We start from the raw sequence: 27,548 nt of genomic DNA, 5'->3' as shown, positions 1-27,548 counted from the left end.
AGTTAACATTTCATATTTAGTTTATATAAATCATATGAAATCTGAGTTGGAAGTGTTAATCTTCAGCCAAGTGTTAAAAACAATGGTATTACTCAGAATTTCACTTCCTTTTTAGGACGTTTAAAGAAGTAAATACAGAAAATTAGCAGCCAAACATTAACCCTAGCTAGGCTGAGGGAGGTTCTTTCTCTTGTGACACATTTTATGACTCCCTCGGCTAAATTTACAAATGCATCTACTAGTTAACAAACTACTCCACCTACTGAACTATCCAGGGAAGTCCAAGTTGGGGATCCATCACCAAAGGTGTGGAGGCCTTACCTGGTAAATGTCTGACAGGCTGCTGCTTCCAGAGTCGCTGGTGATACTACATCCTGAGTGGCTGGAGGAGACGTGGGTCACCTGTGGGTGCAAGCCGTCGGCCAGGTGAAGTCTGCTGAAGTCTGCAGGGAGCTGCACATACACACACAACACACACACAGATGGTCAATATCAGCCAACCCAGAAGCCACTAGTAGTCACTCACACTCACGCTGATTGACAGGCGTTTGGAGAAACACTCAGCGATTACGCAATGTAACCAAAAAAAAAATAAAAAGACATCTTGAATCATTAAAAATCTACTCAAACTACGCATCAACTTTAAAACAACACTTGACTTAATTAAAATAAATGAAAATAAAAAAAGAATTTCCCATTTACTTCATCACCTCGTGTGTCTGGTAAAACCATGTTTAAAATGATCTGGGCTAATTTTTGCTAAATTTGGCCAACTATTTCAAAAGACCTTTAGATTTGAGTCTTTAAATGACAGAGATACTACTCAACTGAGAAAATTACAGATTTTCTATACATTTTCTGATATCAGCTGTTAACTGTCCTGAAATTCCTTTCGTGTACTCGGCAAACAAATCCGAAGGGCTGCTTACAATAAGGAAACACCAAAATTCAAAGACTCACGAAGAAAAGCTTAAAGGAACTCCAGGATGTAATGGGGAAAACCCCTCTGAGTAATTTATACTGTATAAGGAACCGGAAAGCTCTGCAGTAATTAGCTGTTCTGTAAACGAGCCAACCCACTTCTCTGTGGAGATGACCCTGAAATATAAAATACATCAGAAACCCCCTGCTGGATTTTTAGGACACAGATGAATAAAACATTAACACTTATTAAAAAAAATAGTTGAGAGCAGCAACAGCTACTCTAGTTTATTCAAAGAACATGCTGTACTTTTAAGTTTGTATACTTCTAGAGCAGCAGCAATCACTCAATGGTTGCCAAACTGTTAAGAATCTATTATTGCAAAAAATGATAAATGCTTGCACGTAATAAATGTTTAGATGTGAGGTTTTTCTGCTTATTCCGTGTTATTTCAGCAGCTGAATATCTTTGGTTGCACAAAAACTCCTTTGAGGATGTAAAATTGGATTTTATTGACTGATTAACTAAGAAAATACTTACAATAACTGTTTTTTAAATTAAGATATCTACAATGAAGAAAGTGTTATATTGTGAACACGTCAAGCTTTATTTTACAAAGTAAATCTCAGTAACAGTTTGTTTACTGCACCACCTGGAAAGGTCAAATAAATATTAAAGTCAACACTTCAACGGACATTTTGAATATTATTCCAAATGTAATACATGTAGTGTTTTTGAATGATAATAATCAAATCTGACTAGAATGCCAGGGGGTTGAATGACGAATTTAATCAAACAGCATAAACTGGTTCATAGGGATGTGAATATTTTATGTCTAGATGTTTTATTTACTAATATATATTTAATACTCAGCAGGGAGAAACATCTGAACCACTTTCAGCATATCTGGCTTTGGTAGATCATTAATATTATATTTTAACACCTAAAAGTCAAGTTCATCTGCTTTAACTAGGTTACTTTATTAATCATATGATGTTAGTGAAAATATGATTTCATATGTGGAGTTTGTTTTTGCATATATACTAATTTTCCTTCTGCAAACTTACTTTAAAAACAGTAAATAGAGCCCTGATAAGTGCCAGCAGATGAAAGTCAGACTAAGCAAACTTTGCTCCAACAAGTACTAATTCAGGCTGATACTGGACATATTGCATGCTCACTGGGCCACTCACAGACCTTTTTCACATCTGAGCTGTTAACGTATATATACACACAATAAATAAGAAATGAATACATGTATTTATATGTATAGAAAGAGAGAGTAGTCTGGTTTTCAGCATCATCTACTAGAAAAAGGACGTTGGGCTGGTAAAAGAGTTTGCTGCTTTAGTTTTTTGGAAATCAATCTCAAAAGGCTGAACTCAAGCCTCACTTGGAAAACAAATGGAATAAATTGGACAGAAATGCATCTTAGCAGGTTCATTTGCAAGTAAATTGGTTTGAGCATCCCTGCTCTCAAACATACTCTAAATAAAATGTCTGCCGTCACAGTTCCTGAAGCACTCATCTGCATTACAGCTTAATTAAAGAGTTTTGGAGATATGAGGGAAACGTGTTTTCCTGCCATTATCGCTGGAATATTGGAAAGTAGTTTTGACTAAATATGCATGATCCTCATCCCAACTGTGGAGCTTGAATGTGTTGTGGCACTGAATTGATTTGGCAGAAGGTGTGGGAAGTTATTTTCAGACCTATCTCAGATGTTTGCAACGGGGAATTTAGATTATAAGATATCTTTACACAAATCACCTTTATGTGTCAGTGACAGACTGAGAGCCAGACAGCGCAGCTCCTGTGGCACCGAGGTGTGATGTGGTTACACTGCGTCAAAGATTGCCATCACATTTAATTATCTGGCTGGCTGCACTAAGGAAAATGGTCGACCGGAGGGGCCAGTCAGTCTCTAACCCCCCTCAGGCTGCTATTTCCCATCCTCTTGTCTGGTGGACTTCACTCTGAACGTCTCCAGCTGACTTCCACATTATTATAATGGTTGGTCATCATTGTGTTCTCTTTGTTGCAGTGATAAAGCCTCATAACATTTTCTTTTGATGACTTTTGGGACCAAAACCAATTTAGTATATCAATTGTGCAATACAAACCTCAGATGGGGCATTTTCTTATTTATTATTAGACATTGGATATCAAAGTATTGTCGCTTTAAGGCTTGACTTGAGCTTTACCAAGGTATTCTCAAAAGAAAAGTGGCTTGTTTGTAGAACAGGTTCTTATTCTCAGAAAAGACCAAATAGATTAAAATCAACAATTGAATGATTCTACAGATGTGTAACAACATTCTCTTTCACAGACCTACATTTTTGTCCCAAATGTTTCTTTAACCTACAATGAACATAAGAACTGTAGCTGTACAGTGATACAGTATCTTGTCACTTGGAAATAAGTCTATTCTCCACACAGTTTGCATAGCATTTGCAATGCTGAGCTAAACATATATCCTTTAAAAAAAAAATGGATCTACAGTACACGTTTGCATTCTTGACGCGTTTTTTGAAGACATTTAGATTCCTAGTATAATTGAAAACCCTTGGTACTGAGAAACAAAAATTGACTGGGGACATTGTAAAAGTACTCAAACTAACATTATGAGTACTTATTGGATTTGTTGACAGTAACAAAATATTTCTCCATATGACTTGCACTCTACTTGGAGAAAAGGAAAGAAAATCTTGCCCAAAACCCTACTGCTATGTAGGAATCATAATAGATATTAAAGTCATAGAAATACTGTATCTAAATGTTTAACATACTCTAAACATAGAGGATAAATCAGTTAAATGTTTTGGAATTAACAGTAAAACACACACGATTCTGTCAGACTTTCTACCGGGCATTAGATTGGTCTATATCCCAATAATAAAGACCTCTCCCTCACTAAAACCCCCACTTGATACACAGGTCCCTTCCCACTTGAAAAAGAGATAAAGGGGGAGCCGGAAAAAAGGGTTAAAAGTGAGTGCATGATAAACATTTAATCCTTTCCCACCATTCATTTAGGTCATCAGTCTGTCAGTCAAAAAGCCAGGGTCCATTCAGTCTATAAGCATGTGGTCCAATGACCTCCTGGGGCCAGTGGCATGCAAGAGAGGGGGCCAAAATGGATGCCGGTACAACAATTATGACACATGCTGATTTAGCTCTTCAGTAGCACTATGACAGCACAGTGCCGAAATAACACGCTAATGTTTAAATTTATGTGTAATATGAAAAGCATCACACATAGAATGCAATTATGCTTACTGTCTAACTGTATGTAGGCCTCTCTGTACGTCTGTTGCAAGTGAGCTCTGCACAACAGCGAGCTGAAAATATGTACAATCAGCTGTCACAGGAGGATTAAGCATCACTCTAATGCTCGAGCCACAACATTCTGTTCTGCCTACATGTGAGCAGATGTGGCACTCCTTAAATTACACTGTAGACCTAATGACCTAGATTGCTGGGTGGAAGCCCTGGATGGAAGGACTGACTGGCTGTCAATCTCTTTACGTCTTTATGAGCTGGGGGTGAATCTGGGCTTACAATGCTAGACGTCTATCGGTGTGGTTGGCCAAACGAAATGCAAACCTGCATGGGGTACAAAGCATCCAAGAGTTTCAAAGAGTGTCCTAGTTTCAGTGAAAAATAACCAAATTAAATTGTCAGTTTAATTGGTTTAAGTACCGACGCAAACAGAAAACAACCAAACATATTTTTTGTGACTTAAAACAGCTAAAACTGCCTGAGGCTGTGTCGCTCCTTTAACCATTTAATATGTGCGGTTTTAAACTTTGTATACTAGTGAAAAATGAAAAAATGCCAATGTTGAGATGCTAAGAGACAGCAGGCACATCCCAGAGGTTCCCCTGACCAAGATGGACGCTTCTCGCTTTCCTGAGCCTCACGGATCAAGAGATTAAAGCCCTTTCAGCATGGTGTCCGATTAAATGGGCCTGATATGCTCACTGGGCTTTCCCCTCCCTAGTTACAGCTCCACATGTCAGCACCACATCAGCCAGAAGTAAGACAAGAGGAGATGATTATCTGCAATGAGGAATACAGTCCACTCGATTACAGATGTCAGTTGCTGCAAAACGTCTTTTGACAGAAGTGCAACAAACCTCTAGAATGTAAACTAATGTTAGCACTGTTGTAGCATATTGTATGCTTTAACAAGATTATGAGGCAAGAGCCGTAAAATTGACTTTTTTTTTTTTTTTAACATTTCAGGTAAATAAAGAATAATGTTACATTAGTTGTAATGAAAATGGATTGAAGTGTGAAGTTGCTGACTGCAATGGCCAGCTGATGTATTATCAGCCAGCAAGGCTACAACATCTGGAAACAGATGTTAAGTATATAGATGCATCAATCATATTAATTATAATCGTTATAAAGATAAAAAGACAGTCTGCAGAACTAAGCATGGACAAAGCAAAAAATATTATCTGTATTAACTGGGAAAATCAACAAAAATTTTTCTGTGACAGTTTAAGTCAATGTGTTCCTAGTTGAAGTAAAGATAAAATGCAGATACAACACTGGAAATCACAGGTCTCCAGAGGAAAGATAAGCAATCTGGGGATTATACACATACTGTAACAGCCAATTGTCATAAACCTACTAGGGTGATGTCATTACTGTAATAAGATTTGGTGGCTGTAATTGACTCTGCCCATAGTGGGTTTCCAGCTGAGCTAAATGAATATTTACACAAGCCTCCATTTATATGCTAAAAACATAAGAAAACGAATAGGAAATGAAGGGGAAGGGGGAAAAGATGGAGAAACGAGACAGATGGGGGAGGGACAAAAATATCACATTGTGATGAAAACCCAATTAAAATGTCAAATCGAAAATAAATCAAACCAAAATACTTTAAGAAAAACAACTGCACCTACAGACAAGATATAAAGTGATCTGTAAAACCAGTTGAACTCATACAAGTGCCTTTGTGTTAACGTCCTGCCTTGTCTGCTTGTTTGCTTCGACTTCAAGTGCTTTCATTTTGTTTTGGAGATAATTGTAACCTGCCAACAATAATTCTGGAATAACAAATATGTAATACTTGAAAAGACGTGTTCTGTGCTTGACTCCCAGAAAACCTGGCAAAATCCATGTTGACAAAACTATTTTTAAAAGGGGGTTACTCAAATGACCCACCTTATCTTTAGTTCTACAGATTCTAAAGACATCAGCCAAGCATTAAAATGAGTTGCATGTTAAGATCTTGTAACCTGCTTTTATTTTTGTGGTCAAAGCAAAACACAGTGTCTTTGTCAGCATCACAGTACCTTTTAAAGACAGGGCAACAAGTGCTTTACTTAAGACAAAAAAAGACAGTGAGACATACTATACTAATATCGCAATACTAAATCTCAAACCTCATTGGTCTTGGGTCTAAACACTAAGCAAAAATTTACAACTTGTATTCGAACTGCCTTGCACTGTATCATGCAGGAAAATATGCAAACATGTCACAAGAACATGTGTGGATTTAGAGGTTTTATAAAATGAGATTCTCAATCAACCTTATCAAAAGGTCCTTATCAAGACCCCGTGAGTGAAGCTGCACACACAGTGAGAGAAGCGGATAAAATATGTCATCAACAATGACACTTCTATGACTATTACAGGAATATTAAGGTGATTTTTCCGTTCGGCATTTCTGCTCAGCATTTCTGGAACCGTCCATCAGTATGATTTACAGCCTTACCCCTATGTATGGGTGTGTGTATGTGTATGTGTGTGTGTGTGAGAGAGAGAGAGAGAGAGTGATGCCAGCAGCGCTGACAACCGATCAATCCGTTTACCGTACAGGTGCAGATCAACTCAGGCCTGAGAGTATCTGCTGGAGCTGCCGCCTGCTTCCAGCACCACGGACAGCGCCACCAGCGAACAGCGGTAAATAAACCGGTGGATCAAACCAGCGCCTCAGCTGGACACCACTGAAGCAAAGCCCGAGACACTCTATTCATGCAGCGAGTCGATTTTACTCTTCTCTGCTTCGAAATGGCTCGTTTTGCATCAGTTAGTGGAACGTTATTGGGTGGCAGCAGAGGCTAAAAGGTGGGCTAACTGAATTTAGGGCAGCTTCATCTCTCCACACATGACATCACCTTTTCCAGCAAATCGGCCTGATCTATTGATAGTGTTGGATTTGAAAATGCCATCTGGCGTGTTTAATTTCATGGGCATGTTTTATGAAGCTACAATCAAATATTGTCAGCTCGTAAAACATAATGAGGACAGAAACGTCGGTCGTTTGACACACATGCATCTGCACCACTGGCTGTGTGTGCGTCTTTAATCAACGGAGAAATCACCATTACATCTCTAGGCCTCCCACTGTCTTTGGCTTATCACTGTCAACATATTGGCCTGCTACAGTAGTTCTTTTAAAATATGTTTCCATCATCTTCCAACTTATCTTCTTAAAACGCCTCTGAGATCATTAAGAGCGTACGTGTGTCTGCGCGCGTGAGTGACAGCAAGCACATGGCGGCCGTTTCGAGTACAACACACTGACACACATCGCAGGCTCGACACAGCAATAATCAGCCTCTGATCAACCAGTTCGGGTTTCCGGCCGCGTCCTTGGTCTGCCCTGTGTTCATTCATCTTATAGAGGCTCGATAGAAATCCGATGCACATCCATTATAGAGCCGGTAATCATATCTAGTCGGTCATAAATGAGGGAGGAAAAAAAAAAAAGAAAGAAAGATGGAGAGAAAACGTTGCACGTCGATAGGCTACTTACCGGGGTTTTATCTTGCTGGCTCGGGACTCCATTGCTGTCTGAAGCTGCTAATGGTTTCATAATGAAAAAATGTTCGCCGGGCTAAAATCTAACATCCCGGAGCTGCTCTATGCTACAGTACAGACCCCCATCTCCATCCAAGCCACCTGCCCTCTTCCCTCCCTCGCTTGCACCTTATCTCCAGAAGGAGGCGGCGGCTTGACAGTTTGGGGAGTATCCGATGTTCCTTGGCCTGATTAGACTGTCCAAGCCAACCCCAGCTTCTGCTGTTTATTCCAGCCTCCCCGCTGCTCCCCACAGAAATATCGTAAAACCACAGTGGAAGAGGATGAGATCGAAAAAAACATCCGTTTATCCAGTGAGGGCGAGCCAGCCTCTTCTCTCCGCGCACTTGACAATCACATTTCCAACAGGAGCGGAAGCGCGCCGATAATACAGCAAAAAAAGGAGGAAAAAAGATGAGAAAAATGGCTGACAACACTTTAACTCACGTTTGCGTCCTCCGCCTTCCCTCTCTCTTTCTCCCCTCCCTAAGCTGAAAGCAAAGCTACACACACCAAAAACACACGCACACACAAACGCCTTTATGCACCATTAGATTATTTGAAGAGCCAGACGCCTGCAGCCTCCACAGAGGTACTGAACGTTAAAGCCAGAGGTTTGTTTGTAACGAGAGCAGAGGGATGTGTGTATGTGTGCCAGGGGTGGAGGAGGGGAAGGGGGTGGTAGTGGCCATGGTGATGGTGGAGGGATATGGGGGGGGGGGGGGGGGGGGGAAGAAGGACCTCCTCCCTGCCTAACAGTGAGGCTGTAATAGCAGCAACTACAGCCGGGCTCCTCTGTAGCAACACTCCCAGGGCAAAAAGACAGCAGGGGATGAGAAAATTAAAACGAAGAAGAGACAAGACATGAAATGAGGTGACACATAAAATGAAAGGACAGGCAATAGTTGCAGCTGAGCAGCCACGGGAATAAAAAATAAAATAAGTTAGAGAAATAGCTGGATGGACCATAGAAGGATGGAGAGGTGGAGGGAGGAGAGGAGCACAGTGCGAGTAATGCCATTATCATGCTCACTTCAACACTAGACCGCAGCTGGAACTGGTTGGCATAGTAACGGCATGAAGGAAAGCCATTTCCTGGGCGGGGAGACAGAAAAGGAGACAGCAGCACTTCTTCTTGAAAGACTTGGGAAAAGAGGTGTGGAGAGAGCGAGAGAGAAAGAGTACAGCATCACATTTTGGGAGAAGGAGTATAAAACATTGAAATGGGGGATAGAGGCATGAGGAAGAAGAGAGAGTTCAGAATGGGCAGCAGGGAAACATGGAGACTGGCAGCAATGATGTCACTGTCGCTCAGCTGGAATAGCTATGGCAACTGGGTGAGCATAAAAAGCCCCCTGCACACCCCTCCAGGCCCTTCAGTTGCTGTGGCGACGGAAGCAGCGAGACATGGTGAAATGGAGGAGGGAGCAGAGACGAGTTTATGTGCAAAAAAAACCCCAAAAAAAACAGAGTGCCAATAGACTCTGACATTTCACCTTCACATAACTAATTAACAGCAGCACAAATAGAGATCTTTGCTTGGTGACAGGAAGAAAATGTGTTTACGTGTTTAGTTCAGGTGGCAGCCCCTGCTGCTAGCCCCCAGAGACACAGGTCTGCTGACATAAACAAATGACACATGTCTCATGGGCCGACCTGGCGACGAAACAAGATGAAGCATAATATTATGTACTACAGCTGTCAGAATTTATTCTATAGATGACGGAGCAGCACCGACAACACCTCAAAGAACAGATATGACATTTATTTTTACTGCCATTGTTATTTCTCATCATACCACTTTTCTGCATTTTGACAGTTTCAGTCATTTTCTATTACCCTTTTTTATGCTATTTATTTTCTTAACAGAGCAGTCATATCTTTTTTGGTACAATAGAGCTGCATAAATCTGCAGCTCCTTTGTCAAATACAATCTACTAAAAGGCTACTTGGTCTCTCGACAGAAAATCCATCTATTTTAATAACCAATTTCTCATTTAAGTAATGTGTGAAGTAAAATGCCAAACATTCATCATTGCTAGCTTCTCAACTTGAGGATTTGCTTTCTCTGTCTCTCTCTCTATAGAATATGTTTAATGTAATTATGGCTGCAAACATTTTCAGCTGCAACCTTACATTATTTACTTTCAAACAGAATAGTATTTCTAATCTTCATGTCTAAATTGTACAGAAAAGAGTTATCAACACTCAGGCAGACAGACTCAAATATGAAATAAATAGTTACTGCCCTTGATTACTGTATATTTTAAAAAAATATAAACATATCGGACATGTTTATTTTATGTTTGTGCAGACGCAGCTGAGGCTGGAGCTTTTGGCATGTTACATGAAGAGCATGGCTGCTGTGCCTCAGACAATTCCTAGAGAGTGGCATACTATTAGCTGGTTTTGGAGCTGCTCCAGTCAAAGCAATGGGGGAGGTGAGTGGGAGGTGGTGGTGGTGGTGGTGGGGGGGGGAAGCTGGAGACCCAGTATGACATCACCTCTTCCGCCTCAAGCCATGATGTAATGTATCAAAACAACAAAAAAGCTCAGGTGCTTTGCTGTGTGTCCTGGTTATTAACATCACTTCAGGGGAGGGGGACACTGGGCATCATTACATCTCCTCGGCAACGGGGTCCCCTCTGGGAAATATCAGACCCCCACCCCCTCTCATTTAAAATCATTTTACTGACTAATCACAAGCTCACTGTATAAAGGAAAAGTGGAAGGGGGACCATTGATCTTTGGGGACTGTGACAGTGACGTGAAAAACGCCACTTGAGGATAACATAAATGCACTCACGCTCAATTGCAGCGAGTGCTAAATGCATGAGGTGGAGGGGAGTGAGGAGGGGGGGCTGTGTCCCCCCTCCTCACTCATCTGCCATTTGTACACGGTCTGAGAACCTGATGTGGAACTGTTCTGTGCATTTATAAGGTCGACCACGTGACTGTGTTTTGCTTCATGGTGCATAGCATTACAGCTTTGCTTCCGCAAAAAACCTCATTACGTTGCTGGATCTCAAACACACACACGAAAAACTGATCATTACATGGCAACATCTTTAAATGCAACCCGCCTCCTTTGAACCTTAATTCAACGGTTTACATTTGTGATTAGAACAACAACACACTGCACTCACATTTTAGTCAGTGCACAAACCAACACGAGCATGAGATTGTTCTGCATTTTCTTCAGCATTACAAACAAAGCATGACTGAGATACAAAAAAATAAATAAATACACCAGCTTGATAAACCAAGAGAATCATTCACTTAATTACTTTTGAACTAACATGCAAGCACACAAGAATCCCAGAAAAAAACAAAAAAAAAAATCCAACTAGTTTTGTCACATCTGCTCTGCATGTCTCAGGCCCACTTCCTGACCCAGTGTTTCAGTTCCTCTTCCCAAATCCTGTTTTACAGTGTCTACTATCTACACCAAGCTTGAGTGAAAGAAAAGCAGACATGTAGTGGGATACTGATAGCAAACACTGGCCAGAGGCATGTTTTGATTTCTCCTCAATACAACATTTTAGTTTCACTTTGGTGATCAGAGAAGATTTGTAAGATAAATTTAATAAATACATGATATGTTTTTTAAAAGAGCTTTACCCACTCATCACTTTCGTGTAAGTGATCAAAATGATTACCGAAATGTTGATGATTGCTGAATAATGTGGTCCGGCATGATTAATGGCCTCATGTTAGCCTTTTTTACCATTAACAGATCACATAAAAAAAACACTTAGGCTCTCTGCGTACTTCAACACTGCATCTGTAGGAAATTGGCAGTTAAATACATCTTTAAAAACAAATTAAAGGTAATTTACTTTTATTTACTAAAAAGTAATTTACGGTTCATGTTCAGCTCGGTTCACGTCCTGTTCACTTTGTAGCTGTCAACACGAGAAACACACAACATTAAAAATATCCTTTAAATTAATACCGACAATTCAGTGGTGCATAGTAGGGTCCCGTTGTCTGATGCTACTTTCTCAGACAACATGGCTTCTCAAACACATGCACTGGGGATCAAATCTAACATAGTCTGTTTATTGATCTGTGTCTAACCTTGTTTGCTGAATTTGTTTGCAGGCCAGTCAAAGGCCACATATAGAGAACACACAGCCCTCGTGTTAGCTCGGTGCATTAATCCTTGACGTCTGTACTGTTAGAACGGCTCTAAATAGCCTTGTAAGAATAAGAAAGGAGACCTAATAAAAAGGATACATTTTCATAGCTGTTGGAGCCCGAGGGATTATTTAATTTATCAAGGTGATGTCACCTGCATCCTGCTCTGAAAATAATTTGCTAGAAAAATGTGCAGCCAGGCATGTTTAAAGGATTACACTTGTAAGGTACAAAGGGACAAAACATCTGTTTTAACCCTGGGGCCTGCTACAAGGAGCGAACAATCAGCAAAAACAAATGAAACCAGGGGGTTTGAGAGAATATGAGGCAAAGTAGGATTGTTGCCTAGTAAGTGGAAAGTTGATCAGTGACTAGAGGCTTCCGGATTAGGCAAACAACGGAAGGTTGTGAATGGAAAGATTCTTAAGTTGGAATGAGGTGGTCTTAGTGTGTCAGCGAGCCAAAAGGTAGCATATCTCTGCTTCTTGTCCAATGTCCTTGTCTGCCTTTGAATATTGGTAATAAAAGATAGAGACAGGAAATGGACATAAGGTCAACTACGTGTATAAAGCTACAGGCTAGTTAATAGTTAGCGACAAACAAGACCACAGACTAAGCCGTGCTGCTAGTGTGGTTAAAAGCAGCTACACCTTCTGAAGCCCTTTAGAAGAAAAATGTCTTTATAGTTTTGCTAAAAAAAAAAAACAAATGACGGCAATGTGATCTGGTGGTCAAACACCATACGGGATGAAATGCAGCAGATAAAAAGCAGATGTATGTTATTGTGGGGCAGGTCAGACACAAAGTAATGGGTAAGCAGTAATTGTTCCTGTTGAACCTGATCTGTTAGCAATGTGCAACGTTATGTAAAAGGATTTTACCTTTAAAATCGGTTTTATTGTCCATTTCTTTGCTGATGATCAGTGTTTATGCAGTGCTGATATTTGAATCCTAAATAAAAGTCAGCTTTTTAAAAATGTAATATGTACTGTATGTCATAGTCTTTTAAACTTAAAACACCGTCAGTCTTTCATTATGTTCCTCTCACCGTCTAGTCCCAACATTATGATGCTGAAAGCCAAGTGTAGATCCAGTGTAAAATGTTATTTTTAGACTAAATGCAAAACATCCTTTAACCCGACAAGTATAACCGGCATTGTAATTAATATTCAAATATCTACTGCAGCATCTGTCATTCTCTAACACGGCACAACAATGAACAGATTAAACACTTCCGCTATCAATTGTTTACAGATATTTTGATCAAATTTAAGTGACACAAGCAAATCGCTACCTTATTGTCCTCGCTGTGCAGACTCATTATCATCAAAATAAATGTCATCTGTCAACCTTTTTGAAAATACTCAACTGTCAAGGTCTCTGAATGTCAAAACTGACATGAAAAGCCCATCAAATGTCAGTAAGCATGTTGTGTAACACCGGTTGAGGAAAGAATTACAACTGGTTGTAAACGAGCAGCTTATTTTCCTCACTGGCACAAGGCACACTTTCAGTTGTTATTGACTCCACAAAAATATCCGTTCTATTTCCATCAAAACACAGTGTTTGATGTTTTGCTATATTTAACTACAAATGCACATTTTCTTTCAGCAGATGCTTTGGAGCTCAAAAAAAAAGAAAAAAAAAGAAAGAAAGGAAGCTTCACCTGCAACAGATAATATAAAATTATTTCATTTTACAAACTCTAGAGAATAGAGAAGTGATGTCATCTTTTATCAGTTCCGTTACCCTTTATGACAATCAGGCATTGTTCACTATTTTCATTGACTTCAAAATAATGTCAAGCTTTGGAGCTAAAACAATTAAATAATCAACAGAAAATATATCCACTAACTATTTGGATTTTCATTTAAATCCTTTGCTGGTTCCAAGTCAGAGCTCTATTTTCTTAGTCTCCACTAACCTGAATATCTTTGGGTTTTGGGCAAAACAAGCAGGTTTTACAGCATTTTTTAAATTATTGATTGTTCAAAATAAATACACTGAAGCTATAATGAAAGCAATTGTTAATTGCAGCCCTACGAAGCTCCCTTGTATGATTCTGAGTCCAAACAACCACAGATGAAGGAACGCAGGAGGTGAGAAAGCAAGAAAATCAATGTACAATGAACCGTTTCTGCTTTCACCGCTGCAGTTCCTACACAATGTCTACTCAAAACTGAGGCTTTTATATCAGTGCACAGCTGAAGCAGAGTAGGGTGTCACAAAGGACGGCTCTAAAAATAGGAGCTCGGCTTTTCCTCAGCTCAAAGTGGCAGGTTTGTTCTCTCTGCTCTTGCATTTCTCAGCAGGTCTGACTTCTCAGCACCTTGAGCTCTGATCTTTTCAAACTCTTCCTTGCTGTCCATTTCTGCTCAGATAGTATTTCATCATGGGGTCCCACACTTAGATATGATATCCTGCTCCGGGTGATATTACAATGGGTTTACATGCTATATACCTGTCCAACCAGCACAAATATTAGACACAAATAGCTAGGCTTAAATTTGTATGTTTCAAAGACGGGATTTTACACACAGCACAGTAACATCGAAATCCCTCCATCATATCAACACTGAGACTCACTAGAACCACACCCAAACAGTGGGGATAATAATATTCCAAAGACCTTTAACACAGTCGACACCATTACATCAAGAACATCAGAAAAAAGTTTCAGCAGCTATGCACCTCCATCAGCTAAATTGTTGCCATTATCATAATTTATAGTGCTATAAGCTGTTCCCTAGCAATGTTTATTACTGCCCTCTCTACCAAACATGCTCATTGTTTCTATGTGAAGTGTATGTATAACAGCTTTTTTTGTTATCAGAGCAGTTTTTGAAGAATTCAAGTCATGTTGCTGTTGAGGTAATAGAATTGGAGCGTGTTGCAGGCTTTATCAGACTGCATGCTAGCAAATGGAAGGTATTTATTAAGGAAGTCTACCAGTAGGTACAGATACAACAAAGGGGGAACAGATGCAGATAAAACCACCAGCAGAAGCACAAACACAGACAGCTAGAAAATGCTAACACACACACACACACACACACACACACAGTTAGGTATAGCAGACACAACAGAAAACATTGTTAATAGATACGGTACCTGAGGTTTATTGCATTCCTTGGAGCCAGATTAAGGAGGGAGCAATGAAAAGAAGCAGAGGAAATGAAAGTTATCAAACATGCTGCCTGCCTGTCAAGGATGAGAGAAATTGTGGGTGAACGCCTCACCGTTCTGCATCAAATTGAGAAAAATATCCAAGTTAAACATTGACAGAATGTAGCTGTATGAGACTGCATCCTAAAATTGCATTTGAAAATCTTGTTTTCATATAGTAGCATTCATTTTTCCTCTGTTAAGGCAGAATTAATTTAATTTACTGGTGAAATCTGTTTCATTGTTGTGGGACTCGGCGGATTAATAGATTTTCAAGGTGACAATTCAACTTTCTCAGTGCTCTTATTCAAGGGCAGGGTGCGCACAGACACATGCATTATTATTCTGTCTTGCACACACAACCTTACATGGAGCATGCCTGTGGATTACTGAATAGATCACTTTAACTTCTCAACCTTCTCATTAGCACAGTGGGGCATCTTCAACCTCTAAACAGACAATAAGAGTCTAATTATAAAGTGCAGTGTGTGTGTGTGTGTATGTGTGTTTTATTTTAAACAATTAGATCTTTTCTAAATTTTTTTTTAAAACTTTTGGTTTAATTTGCTCAAACACAAGGCTGGAGAAACCTTGGAGCTGGTTATATTATGCCAGCAGTTCTCAAATTTAAGAGCTGGTTTGAAATTTTCAATGATTCTCTTGTGTTTGCTTCATTGCCAAAAGTTACATAAAAAGATCGATATCACTGTCATGTCTGGAAAGTAATTAGGGAGTTGGAGCCACTAGCTGTTAGCTGAGTTTAGATTGGAAACAGGAAAACAGCTAGCCTTGCTCTGTCCACAAGTAACAAAATCCTCTTACAGCACCTCGAATGCTCTCTAATGAACATACATGTCCTTAAGCCGTGCAAAAAAATATCTCTCAGGGAAAATTTCTAAATGTAATTTGTTGGAAACTCATTGAACTGCATAACTTTCAGAGGCCAGGTCAGTGTAGGTGGCTGTGAAAGGTTTCTAAATGAAAAGAATTATAAACCAATGCAGTTTCTTCTTGAAGTGAGGTTGACACCGATGCCATCTCTCTTTTTAAAGCAGTCAGCCAAAGAAGAGCCTTTTTCAAAGTTAACATATTTATTTGAATGGAAATATAAAAATTCAAGATCACATTTTGTAAAGTAATGCTCTGCAATTCAGCTGTATGAGAGTGCTTCAGTAACAGAATGAGTGAACGTAATTCTTTATGAGAAAAATTATTGCCATCATCACATCTGTATGAAAAATATGAAGTGACAGCAAGCTCAGATTAGCGTGACGACAGAAATTCTGAAAAACCACTAGCCTTGGCTTATAAAAACCACAGATGTATTGTTTAATACATTTAAACAAACAGATAGAATAAAATATCAATTAGTGAGCTTTAGAAATGGAAATTGGCAGAATTTCTTGATTTTGGACAAAGCTAGGCTAGCTGGTTTTCTCCCGTCAGCTATGCTAATTGCTTCCTGGCTCCAGACTCAACATATCAGATGTATCAATTTCCTGACTGAACTCTTGGCAAGAAAGCATATTTCCCAAAATGTCAAACTATTGCTTAAGAAGTGTACGCTGCCATCAAAACTCCTTAAAGTAATTAAGTCTTTGAACCCTAAGAAGAGTCTCTTAAATGCAACACACAATCACAACACAACTGTTTCCTAGTAATTTCACACATAATTAGGCCCCAGCGACGAATGGAAATACCACTGGCACGCTTACCTACTGTACTTCCACAAATCTATTAAAAACTTGTCAGTAGATGAGTGAGAAATGTCACTGTCAAGGACATTCCAACCGTGCACATGATTGCTGATGGACACGTTGGCTGTTGTGAGGATTAAACCTGTGACCTTGTGATTACAGGGCGGCCTCGCAAACCACTAGGCTGCCCGGGTGGAGGAAAGGAGTATTGATCGTCCACCTCCCGCTGCTTGTATAATTATAGAACAGCTGTTTGAGGCCTTGGATGCCCCACTGGCCACTGAGTAAACCCAGAGGAGGAATATTACTCATCTGCTCAGAGTGTTTGGAGTGGAGTTTAAACATAAGGGCAGAAAGAGAGGAAAGCTGGTACAGCAGATAGTGGAAATTACCACAGTTTGTTATCGATAAAATCAGGAGTGTCCAGTGAACGGGAGATTGGCAGCCATGTCAACATTTCATTTCAGACCGAGTGACAGACACAATCTGCAAAAAGACCTTAAGTGAGGGGCTGAGCGAAAGATCAGAGGGAAAAATCTGTGTGTGATTGTGTGTGTGCGCTTGTGTGTGCATCAGATCAACAGCACATATGGCCGTTGATACTAGAGAAACAGATAACGTGTGTGAGATAAAGAGCAAAATGGAGAGCGACTTAAAAATGGAGATTACGAGCCTTTTGCAATGGAGAATATAGAAAGATCAAGTGAGTGCGTGTGTGTATACGCGTGTGTGTGAGTGAGAGACAGACAGACATGACAGAAATGACTGCTGTCCATTCTGAACAAGGCACCCAAGTGTCAAGCCACTGCTCTGAGCACACAAGCAAGGTGCTGAATTCAAAACACTCTTCTTCCACATCCCACATGTAAAAAGATAAACATAGAGAGAGAGAGAGAGAGAGAGAGAGAGAGAGAGAGAGAGAGAGAGACTTGGTAAAAAACAAGACATACTTTACATAATAGAAATAGAGCTCACAGTGAAACCGAGGTAAAAAGGAGGAAAATCTTAAATCAAAATTAGGTGTGGTCCTTGCCAATAAATCTGAACAACAGCGCATTAGAAGCAAAGCCAGAACTTACTTTCATCTTTGAAATATAGCAAAGGTCATTCTGTAGCTCTCTCTGGAGGAAGCAGGAAGACACTCTTATCAGCAGCAGTCGGCTTTGCTGTAACATGCTACTATCAGAGCCTCTTAAAAAGTAATGTCACATGCACAACTTGCTGAAGAGTTCTGTCTGAAAACGGCAAATTTAACCCCTACCCACATTTCAGATACAGCAAATCTATTATTACCACTGCTAAACACCCGTTACAAAGACAGCAAAGACAACCATAGCTCAATAATCAAGATGCCTTTCTTTGTATTTCAGATCCAGACTAAATACCCATAGAAAAAAATGACTGCAAAAGTAGTAGATGACATTCAGACTGTTGTACAGGTTGTTGTGAGTCAACCTCGAGATCGAGGTCAAATGAGGCATTGAGAATTCAAAATCCAGCAGCTGTGGCCTGCCTGTGAGGAGGGTTTCCTCTGGGCGCTTCGGTGTCCCTCTGCAGTCAAAAGAGACACAGTTAGGTTGACTGACAACCTGTCCATGGTGGCGCTTGTCCAATGAGAGCTGGTGTAGGATGGATAATGAAGAAACACTCTGTTCTTTATGACTCGCATGAGAAAAGGTAACCGCCACAATGGCTAGTGGCTAGCTGTGTTTAGCCATTCAAAAAAAATTATTTGCATTATGAACCCGGAGGAACAAATAATGCACTTCATACAGATAATAGCTTTGCTTTTGATCAGGGTGGCGAGTTGAGGCTGAGGTGTGTGTGTGTGTGTCAGCACTTCAAGCGGGAGTGCTAACCACTACTAGGTTAGCATATATATTTTAGGCAATAGGCTGACACTGTCCAGAGCAACTTACAGTGAGTGAGCACGTTCAGTCTGTTGCTGAGGGACAACAGCAGGCCCCACAGCTGTTTGGATACTGGTCACTGCAGGGGATTGAACCTGTGACCTTGCATGCAGAGCATAGACTTGCTACATGTGAAGGTCGCTTTGCTACTAGCAAAGACTACTTGAGATACTGATTTCAATAAAAAAAAGACTGACGACAAAGGTTGGAATTAGTGCGTCACATCCTATCGGTCTCTAGTTTAAAAGGAGGAGGTTAATCTGAGATAATTTCATCTTAAAATAGCTACGTTTTCAATGTATTTCCCTAATATTTTGCCTTTATAGCAGCAATTTCATGATCAGAGGATGAATCATTTATGCTAATGACTGTGGAATCATTAAATGTTAAAAGGCAAAAAAAGAGCATCATCTCCTGCTGGGGGTGTAGCTGTTTGAGATATACCCTCAAAAACCAACTAAGCAAATGATCAGCGTAGGGATGGACATAGCATTTGTATTATTAATAAAACAGCTGATTGAATTGATTAGTTCTTGGTCTATACAGGATGAGAAAATGATCTTTGTAGAAAATGTTCTACAAAGACATTTAGATACAACAAGAGTACAAATGTCATATTTTCTTGAAAATGTACTTACTTATAGCAAAATAGTAGCAGATTGTTTTTTAATATCTTAACCAAGAAATTATGGTTACAGCAATACATTAGTTAGTTTTTAAATAAATGCATATTTTAAGGATTTCCATCTTTTTAAGTGTGAGTATGTTCTGCTTTTCTGTTTTTTGCATTTGAATAAAATATTCACATACTGGATGTTAGACAAAACAAACAATTTAAAGACATCAATCACCCTGTGTTGGGGATGTTTTTTTTTTGTTTTTTTTTTATTACTAATCAAAATGTTACTTAATAGAGTATTCAAGTTTGACAATAACTATATTAGCCCTAAACAAATCAGTTTCGTCTTCAGTGTTCCTCGTATAAGAAGAGCTGTGATGCTGTGAAATCGGAGCGTTCCTGTGAAGTTTTGGTACCTGTCCTCACATTTTCCTTCATAGCAGTGACTAAGCTGAATAAAAACCTTGCCTGCTGGAGAGATCCTTTCTTCAGTCTTAAGTTTCTCCACTGTGCATTTCTCACCTCCTAAATATGCCTCAGGGTAGGAGGGAAGAAAATCCGCATGGTGCCTGGCATTCTAAATGCTGAAGATTAGCTTGCTATGTCAGCTTAGCATCTTCCCAGATTCAGCTTCTGTCGCTCTGCTCCCCTCCACCCCTCTGTCAGCAGCAGCAGCAGCAGCAGCAGCCCAAGCGCACTGCACTCTTGTTAAGTTTGCCTCCTTTCCGAATGTACTTCTAAGTGCACTCGAGCAGAGCCCATTTGGGACTGCTGGTTGCCATGGCACCGGCTGCATCCTTCCCACAGGAATGGTACTAGAGCAAGGAGAGTTGAGTGTGTTATGGGAGATGGGGGGCCATGAGAAAGTTCAGTGCAGCCTTTTGAATCAAAAACACAGTCATTCTAAATTTAGGGGAAAAGGGTGGGGCTGCGTGAAGCCAGGAGGAAAGTGACGTTTGCTGCATTTTCAAAGTGATAGTTTCCAAGTGTTCCAAAAAGAATCGGTGCACTGACAGCACACCCAAGGGAGCATCAGCAATGAAAGGAATGCAGTGAAATTGTGCAGAACAGGATAAACTGTGTGCGCCAACTGCATGCTGGGTATTTACATTATCAGTGTGAAAATACTGTGCTTCCTATTCCCAGGGAAAGAAGGCACAGAGGGGAGAAGGTCTGGTACAATGCAATGGGCAACAAACTCTTCCTCTGCTAGAGTCAATCCTCCTCCCATGGGTCAAATCAGTAATCTGCATGGTACTGTGACTGAATGAGCCTGAAGAAAAGAATCAGAGCCACAAACTACACTTTTGTTCTCATTTTATGGCGCAGTTTGTTGCCAGTGCATGATCTGGCCCCCAACATGCCAAACTGTTACTTTACATTTAATTCAGAATATTAACTGACTAATCGTAATAACACCAGCTTTGCTGTTAAGAGCAAAATTTAGAAGAATAGAACAGCTGTGAGCCCCATGAAGGGAGGCATCATCCAAACACCATCTCCTTTCCCCAACTCTCTCCCTCCCTTAATTATCTCTATATAAATGAATCACTCAGTACACAAACAAACGGCACATCTTTAACGTCATCTGCTGTACCATTCCTAAAAACAATCGAAAGTAATCCTTCTCAATAAATTCAATCTTAACAATCCAAAGAATATAGAGTAATGCTGATTTTTGTTCAAAGCAAATGCTTTTTGAAAGGTGTGCTTTAATTAGATTATTAGAATGAGAAAATGTCATAAAAATAACATATATACGTGTGTACACACACACAGTGATTTTACTTTTTATGTATATAGTATATATATTATAGAGAATATAAAGTTGTAGTGTATTTTACTAAACAAAAGCAAATGTCCAAAAGGTAAACAGATCTTTTGTATATCATACTGTACCCCAAAAAATTCCTCTCATGGCCTCTTGACATTCCTTTCAAACAAAGCGACTTCCTTTTCTCTTATTTGAGACATACCATTAACTCTGTAGGTAAAGTGTGACATGTGACTCCTCATGTCACACTACCTGTAAATTCAAGTAACTATGCTACTGTGTGAACCTTGAACTTGCTTTAAATTTGCATTTAAATCGCTTATAACGGTGCTGATGATAATTCCTAAAGCAATAGATTGATGAGTCTGTAAAAGTGCATATGTTAGACACAAGAAATTCTGGACTTTTCTGACAACTGTAAGAACTGGAGTCAAACAGCACCTCAGGGACACAGGCATAGCACATACAAACTACTTGAGATGTTCAACAAACAATAAAAACAGTTATTAAAGAGAAGACAAAGCAACACACCAAAGCCAGCAGGAGTTATAGTTTACACAAAAATATAGCAACTCCTCTCTAAAAAAAAAAGGGCAAAACAACAATTATACGCTACAAGAAGGAAGATTAGAAAAACAGGCTCAAAGTGCACCTTTCCCCAAGACATGGAACAACACAACACAGCAACCCATGTCACCAAGGGTCAGCTAAGGCCACCAAAAGAAAAGAGTACATGAAGTTGAAGCACCAGGGAGCACAATTCTACAGCTCTGTTCTACACACAAATGGAGAACCAACAGAGCTCAACAGAGCAACACTAAGCCACCTCTGGAGCACACAGCGATCCACCACAGCGAGGGTAAACACCATACGCTAAGAGTGGTTCAACTCACCGTGTGGTATCCCCGGGCTATGGGTGGCTTTCCGGTGGGGTATGGATCCACGGTGTCGATGATCGTCTGCCTCTCCCCTTTCTGGTTGATCTTCCGAAAGCGCCGACGGGACTGTCTGTGAGAGGCTTGTCTCTGAAAGTACTCCTCATTTTCATCCATATAGTCCACCTGGAAATGACAGGGTGGGAGGGAGAACGTGAAGGGGGAGAGTGAATGTCTTCGTCTTCATTCATACCCCTCCCCTCTCCCCATCAAAATACACACACAGGTCCTTTGAAACCCCACCCTCCTCTACTCCTCCTCTACATCTTCCACCTCCTCCTCCTCCGTGCCTCCCATCCCTCTTGTTGCATAAATATAGAAGTGTGTGTGGGCTGCACGATGCACACCTACGTCAAAGGGTGCTCACAACATGACAAAAGAGAGACTGAGAAAGGGAGAAACAGAGGCCTGAGAAAAGAATTTGAAGTGAAGGAGGGAGCATGAGAGGGAAGAGCAACGGGGAATGGTTTGATTGACAGACAGGGAGACACAGATGGAGCCTAGTGGAGTAAAAGATGAATGCAGACACAGACACACACTTTACTCTGCATCTCTGATAAACATATTAACCACAAGGATATTATATGTTGAAACAAGATAACCATACCCATATTGCCATTTTAATTAACTCATGGGGAGGGGGAGGGGTGGAAGCTTACTCATTGTACTACTTTAGAAGAGCAGCCAGTGAGGTCATGTTCTACAGTTTTTTTATGGTTAAGTATTTCTGGCTAAAAACTTGTTAGATGGGACGACTCTGCTACCTTTGGGTTATTAAAGAGAAACATTAGGTTTATTATTATTATTATTATTATTATTATTATTATTATTATTATTATTATTCTGGGGCCCATTCCCCCATCTACTCTTACTTGCTACTTTCACTGCAGCTTTGCATTTCACAGTGTTCAGCCTTTGGGATTACACCAGTAAAGTCTCTCCCCTGCTGTACCAACTGCTGCCATGACAACGGCAGGAGAGCTGTGTGAGAGTGAGAGCATAAGTGTGATTGTGTGTCTAATTGCTTATCTATGAGCAATGTGTGTGCATGCATGTGTTGTGTACAGTACAGACACGTGAGCGGCTTATTTTTCCAGTTCCGTTTCTCTTCGCTCGTCTGTGCATGTGCATTCTTCCGTGTGTAACTCAAAGTTGTAGTGGGGGGCTTGGGGGTTAATCCACATGTATCCCTGTTCCAGCAGCACAAAACCCTCCTCAGTAATTACAGGGTGAGTTGGCACCTATAACAGCGAAAGGGGTAAGGCCACAGAGTGTCTGCAGTAAGCAGAGCGGGGGGTATTATTTTCTGGGGGCTTGAGAGTGTGTAATACACTTGAAGCTCAGTTAACATCTACAGCACAACGCAGATTCATAGACACGGCAATTACAGCCTATGAAAAGGGAGATTACCAAGCTGTGACTGCAGCAGTGCCCACCACTCATTTCATACTGACATGACGTGGGTTTGGTTTGATGTCTTCATTTTATAAAGACGCAGGGGTCTGCACATGCTAGAAATGATGAGGAGCGTGTGTATGCATGTGTAGATGTGTGATGTTTGCTTGGCTGCAGTAAAAAGGGAATATACATTTTTGCGCAGCTTTGTTCAGTGCTTTCAAAAAGCTGTTGCCCGCAACTGGTGTTTTTCATGTGTGTCCTATGTGTCTGTGGTCTCCAATCAGAGGTCCCGTTTCCTACGTACGACAAGGAAAGTATAGGCCGTTGTTTGTAGGTGGGAAGCATAAATTCCATACTTTTCACCGTGTACTCTGTGCATGTCAGAGTCTTTGAGGTGGTACAGTGTGAAAGAAATGAAATCCAAATCTCAGAGGTTCTAATTGAAGACACTGCCCAATTAATCAGATCAGCTTCTTTAGTAATAACTTTTGCAAAGGAAGGTTTTACCTACTTCCTTCTATCACAGTGAGAATTAAACCATTCTATTTAAAATAAATAAGACACAGAAGTGATTTTCTACTACTGTGATAAACAGCTGTTCAAACCTGTAGAAGGACGATCTTTAGTTCAAATATACTGTTGCCCTTGAGTGCAAAATCATCATCAGCACTGCATATGATCTTCAGGATCCTTCAAGAGACGATTGCATTGTTGAGCTACTATCGATTTCTGTGCCTTACTGTGATTTGAATGATTAGTTCTCGATATTTTCTTGTGTGAGCCAACATTTTAAATCGCCATCAAACCGTGTCACAATTGCTACCAGGCTTGGACATAAGCAGGTGCACATGTTTAGTTTTAGAAGATGTGAGTGAGCCACTGATGCATCCACCGCCTTGCTGCAATTGTTTGTGACTGTTTAACATGAACGTTCAGTTAGGTGAATATTAGGTGGTGTGCTTGAGGTATTGCGCTGACACTTGCATCCTAAAAAGTCTGAAAAATGAGACTCACCACAATCATCTCTGAGGGTTCCAGGACGATGCACTCACATCCGCGTCGCAGGCTGCCTGCTGATCGCTTCCCAAAACTAGAAGATAAAAAAAAAAAAAGAGGGAAAAAACTAGAATTTAGAAGTCAATATCTTCACAGTCTTCAGGTTTTTTTTCCTGTAGAATTTGTAAATGAAAGCACCTTGACATTTTTCTTTGGCGTTGTGAACCTCATACAACAGCACTGAACTTAAAAGTCTATGAAAGCCTACAGGTAACTCTCTGCCGACTGTTTTATGTAGGCAGTGTAGGATTCCTGTGTAAAATGTTGAACAGAGCAGCATTGAATGGACAGTTCCTCCTTCTAGCTGTGCCCCTCTCCCCCCTGAAGGGAAACACCCGCCTGTGGAAAAGTCCACCATGACATCACAGTTTGTACAGTATGCTGGGGTAGGGGGTGGGCTGGGTGGGCTGGGGTGGGGGTTACCTTGGAATATTAAAAGAAGCAGAGACAAGAATGTCTCAAAGACTGGCAGACAGTGTGGAAATTCTGAGCAGGAGGAGATCCAGCCCGTGGGTTGGGTGGAGAATGCTGCCTTTGTTGCGTGGCCGACCTCAATCAAGAGACAAGGACTTCCTTGTTTGTTATTTTTGACATCTACCGATTAGGAATGTGACCCACATCTTGTTGGTTTTTTCGTAAGATAAACTCAAGTGTCTTGAAAAAGTAGGCTGCTGTGGTGCTTGTGCACCTGCCTTGTGTTATACGACGATGGTTTGGGAATATTTACCTTCACAAGCTGGGATTTAAATCGTTGAAACCTTTCTATATAAATCTAAATTAAACACTTGTTTATCCTGAATTCTTTGCGCTGAATTAAGATATCCATAACATACATTTAAATTTAGTCAATAAAGAAAAATAGCTTGCAACAAGTTGAATAAGTCATGTATCATTAGTATAATCATTATAGGAAAAAAATGATTGTGGCAGATGATTTTTATTTTTATTATATACTGTTTACAGAGAAACATAAACAGACAGCCAATCATTCACACTCCCATTCAACCCTATGGACAATTTAAAGGCACCAATTACCTTAACACACATGTAAGAGGGGACACCCACACAAGCACAGGGAGAACTTGCAAACTCCACACAGAAAGGCTTCAGCCGACGGGTAGATTCAAACCTGGGACCTTTTAGCTGTGAGGTGGCATCACTAACCACTCCACCACTCTGCTGGTTCTTCATATATTTCCTAACTGAACTGTCAGCAGATTTGTTTTTATTAGCATGTTGTCAAATTGTCAAATGGGTTTGATTCTTGCCTTTGTCACAAGAAACTGATGGGACTAGTTGTTAGTGAAAACAAGTTACTCAAAAACATCTGAATGGTTGTGATGGCTATTTTTCACCATTTACTTCTTTTCACAAACTAAAAAAAATTCTTACCCAAAAGAATAATGAGAAGATTGGTCACTGATTAAAACAATGGCAGTTGCATCGTCATTTTTTTAAATCATCATATTTTGTATGAGGTCACAGGTCTTTATTTATTCTCACCTCATGAATTGAGTCAATTGAGAGATTAAGCCAATTCGTCAGACAGAGTAACTCCAGGTGTGTAAAGTTCTCCTGAGTGCTCACAGACGAAGTGAACAGCGAGTAGTGATGTTTGGCTGCCTGTACCAACGCTGTGGAGGTGGCAACTTTCATCAATCACGCTGACAGGTGCAAACCTCGGGCACAGCATGGCCTAAATGCTGTGGAGCCCTAGGTTTATTGCTAAATGTTGTGGATACAGCTCTGTCAGGCTTGGAAACGAATACCAGCTAGTTGGAGTGAGCTTGCGATAGCCTATCGGCCACTTTTACAAAGACAAAGAAATTCTTTATTTTCGGTGCCTTTTATTTTCAAAAATTTGATTTAGCTTGGTTTCCTTTTCCCTTTCCCCAGGTTTTTGTTGCATCTTGTGCTCTTTTCCTCTTTTGTCAGCTGTTCTCTTGTTTCTCTGCAGGAACTACAGTTTTACTTTATCAATTTGTCCACGTTTCTTTGCCTTGTGCATTGTGTTGTGTCAAGAAAACTACTGCTGAGACATATAAACTCTAAAATCAAAGACAACATGATTGACTGAGTTATTTAGGGCAGTGAGAGGGTTAATGCTGATAGCTGCGGTTTGCTTTGCCTGAGCAGTGTAATGCTTTTTAACTCGGCTACATGAGCCTGAATACCACCACAGGGCCAAACACTGCTACAGTATGGGGGCGCATTTGATTCATTTTCTCACAAAAAGACAAATGTAATTCGCCTGAAACTTACTTCCAGCAAAGATGATTTGTCTGCTGGGCAGTAGCTTCAGAGAAATGAATCCTTTTGATCTGGTTTTAGAGACATTTGGAGTTGATACCAGCTCTGATCCTGTTAGGCCTACCTTGGCTGGCTCTCCCACGGAAAAACAAGTAGTGAGTCCACCCATTTTGCGCTCACAAAACATGCTGGGCCACCAAAATGCAAACACCAGTGGCATGCTCCATCGTGTTCCCACATCACATTCCTGACATTAGTAATCCAATCCTCCATTTCGCAGGAGGAAAATACCACTAGCAATGTGAAATACTAAAGAGGGGATTATGGAAGTGAAGAGTGAGGGGGCGTGTGTTTTTTTTTTCCCACACAAAAGTGACTTGTTTGAAGATTAAAGCCTTTGCTGTTCTATGACTAGTTCTGAGCAAATATAAAATGTATAAGACCTGTAGTGTGGGTGAATGTATGTTTTAGACAACAAAAATAATGTGCCTTGCGAAAACATTCAATTCTTCCAGTGGATGGTTTGCTGGACTGAGGTGTGGGCGTCTCTGCACCAAGTTTGACCCATGCAAATATTTAATCTGTATCAGGTCAGCTAATGATGCCACAGACTGTGCACGATCTACACTATGAATAATTCAGCATTAAGGAATTCAGGTGAACAAGTCAATATGAGGTTTGTGTTTTTTTTTCACATCACTTTGTGTAGGCAGCTGTTGCCTGAAGATGACATGCAGATAACATTGATGGCCAACTAAGTCACGCACCAGTTTGTTTGTTTACATTTCAACTTAGCAACTTACCGTAAAATTAATTAATCAGTCCATCAAGTACTGTTCAAATAAAATGGCGTATTTTAT

General features: G+C 40.3%; 1 protein-coding gene across 16 annotated transcripts in view; it reads right to left on the bottom strand.

Annotated features, from left to right (window-relative positions):
• rapgef2b (Rap guanine nucleotide exchange factor 2b) overlaps nt 1-27,548 on the bottom strand; it is a 93,336-nt gene that overhangs the window by 22,117 nt on the left and 43,671 nt on the right. For 9 of the 16 annotated variants that reach the window (XM_067518000.1, XM_067517999.1, XM_067517998.1 and 6 more), the window contains 4 exons: nt 24,397-24,472; nt 21,943-22,110; nt 14,996-15,013; nt 322-453 (listed from right to left, as the gene is read on the bottom strand). In XM_067518000.1, the coding sequence (XP_067374101.1) occupies nt 322-453; nt 14,996-15,013; nt 21,943-22,110; nt 24,397-24,472 (394 nt within the window). Of the gene's footprint in view, nt 1-321; nt 454-7,700; nt 8,336-14,995; nt 15,014-21,942; nt 22,111-24,396; nt 24,473-27,548 lie in introns of those variants that run through there. The other 7 variants (XM_067518003.1, XM_067518005.1, XM_067518008.1 and 4 more) reach the window with 5 other exon arrangements.

This window comes from Channa argus, chromosome 10 (genome assembly GCF_033026475.1).
Source record: "Channa argus isolate prfri chromosome 10, Channa argus male v1.0, whole genome shotgun sequence".
Classification (NCBI taxonomy): Eukaryota; Metazoa; Chordata; class Actinopteri; order Anabantiformes; family Channidae; genus Channa; species Channa argus.
Note: the sequence above shows the minus strand (reverse complement) of the source record. Positions and strands in the feature narration are given on the sequence as shown.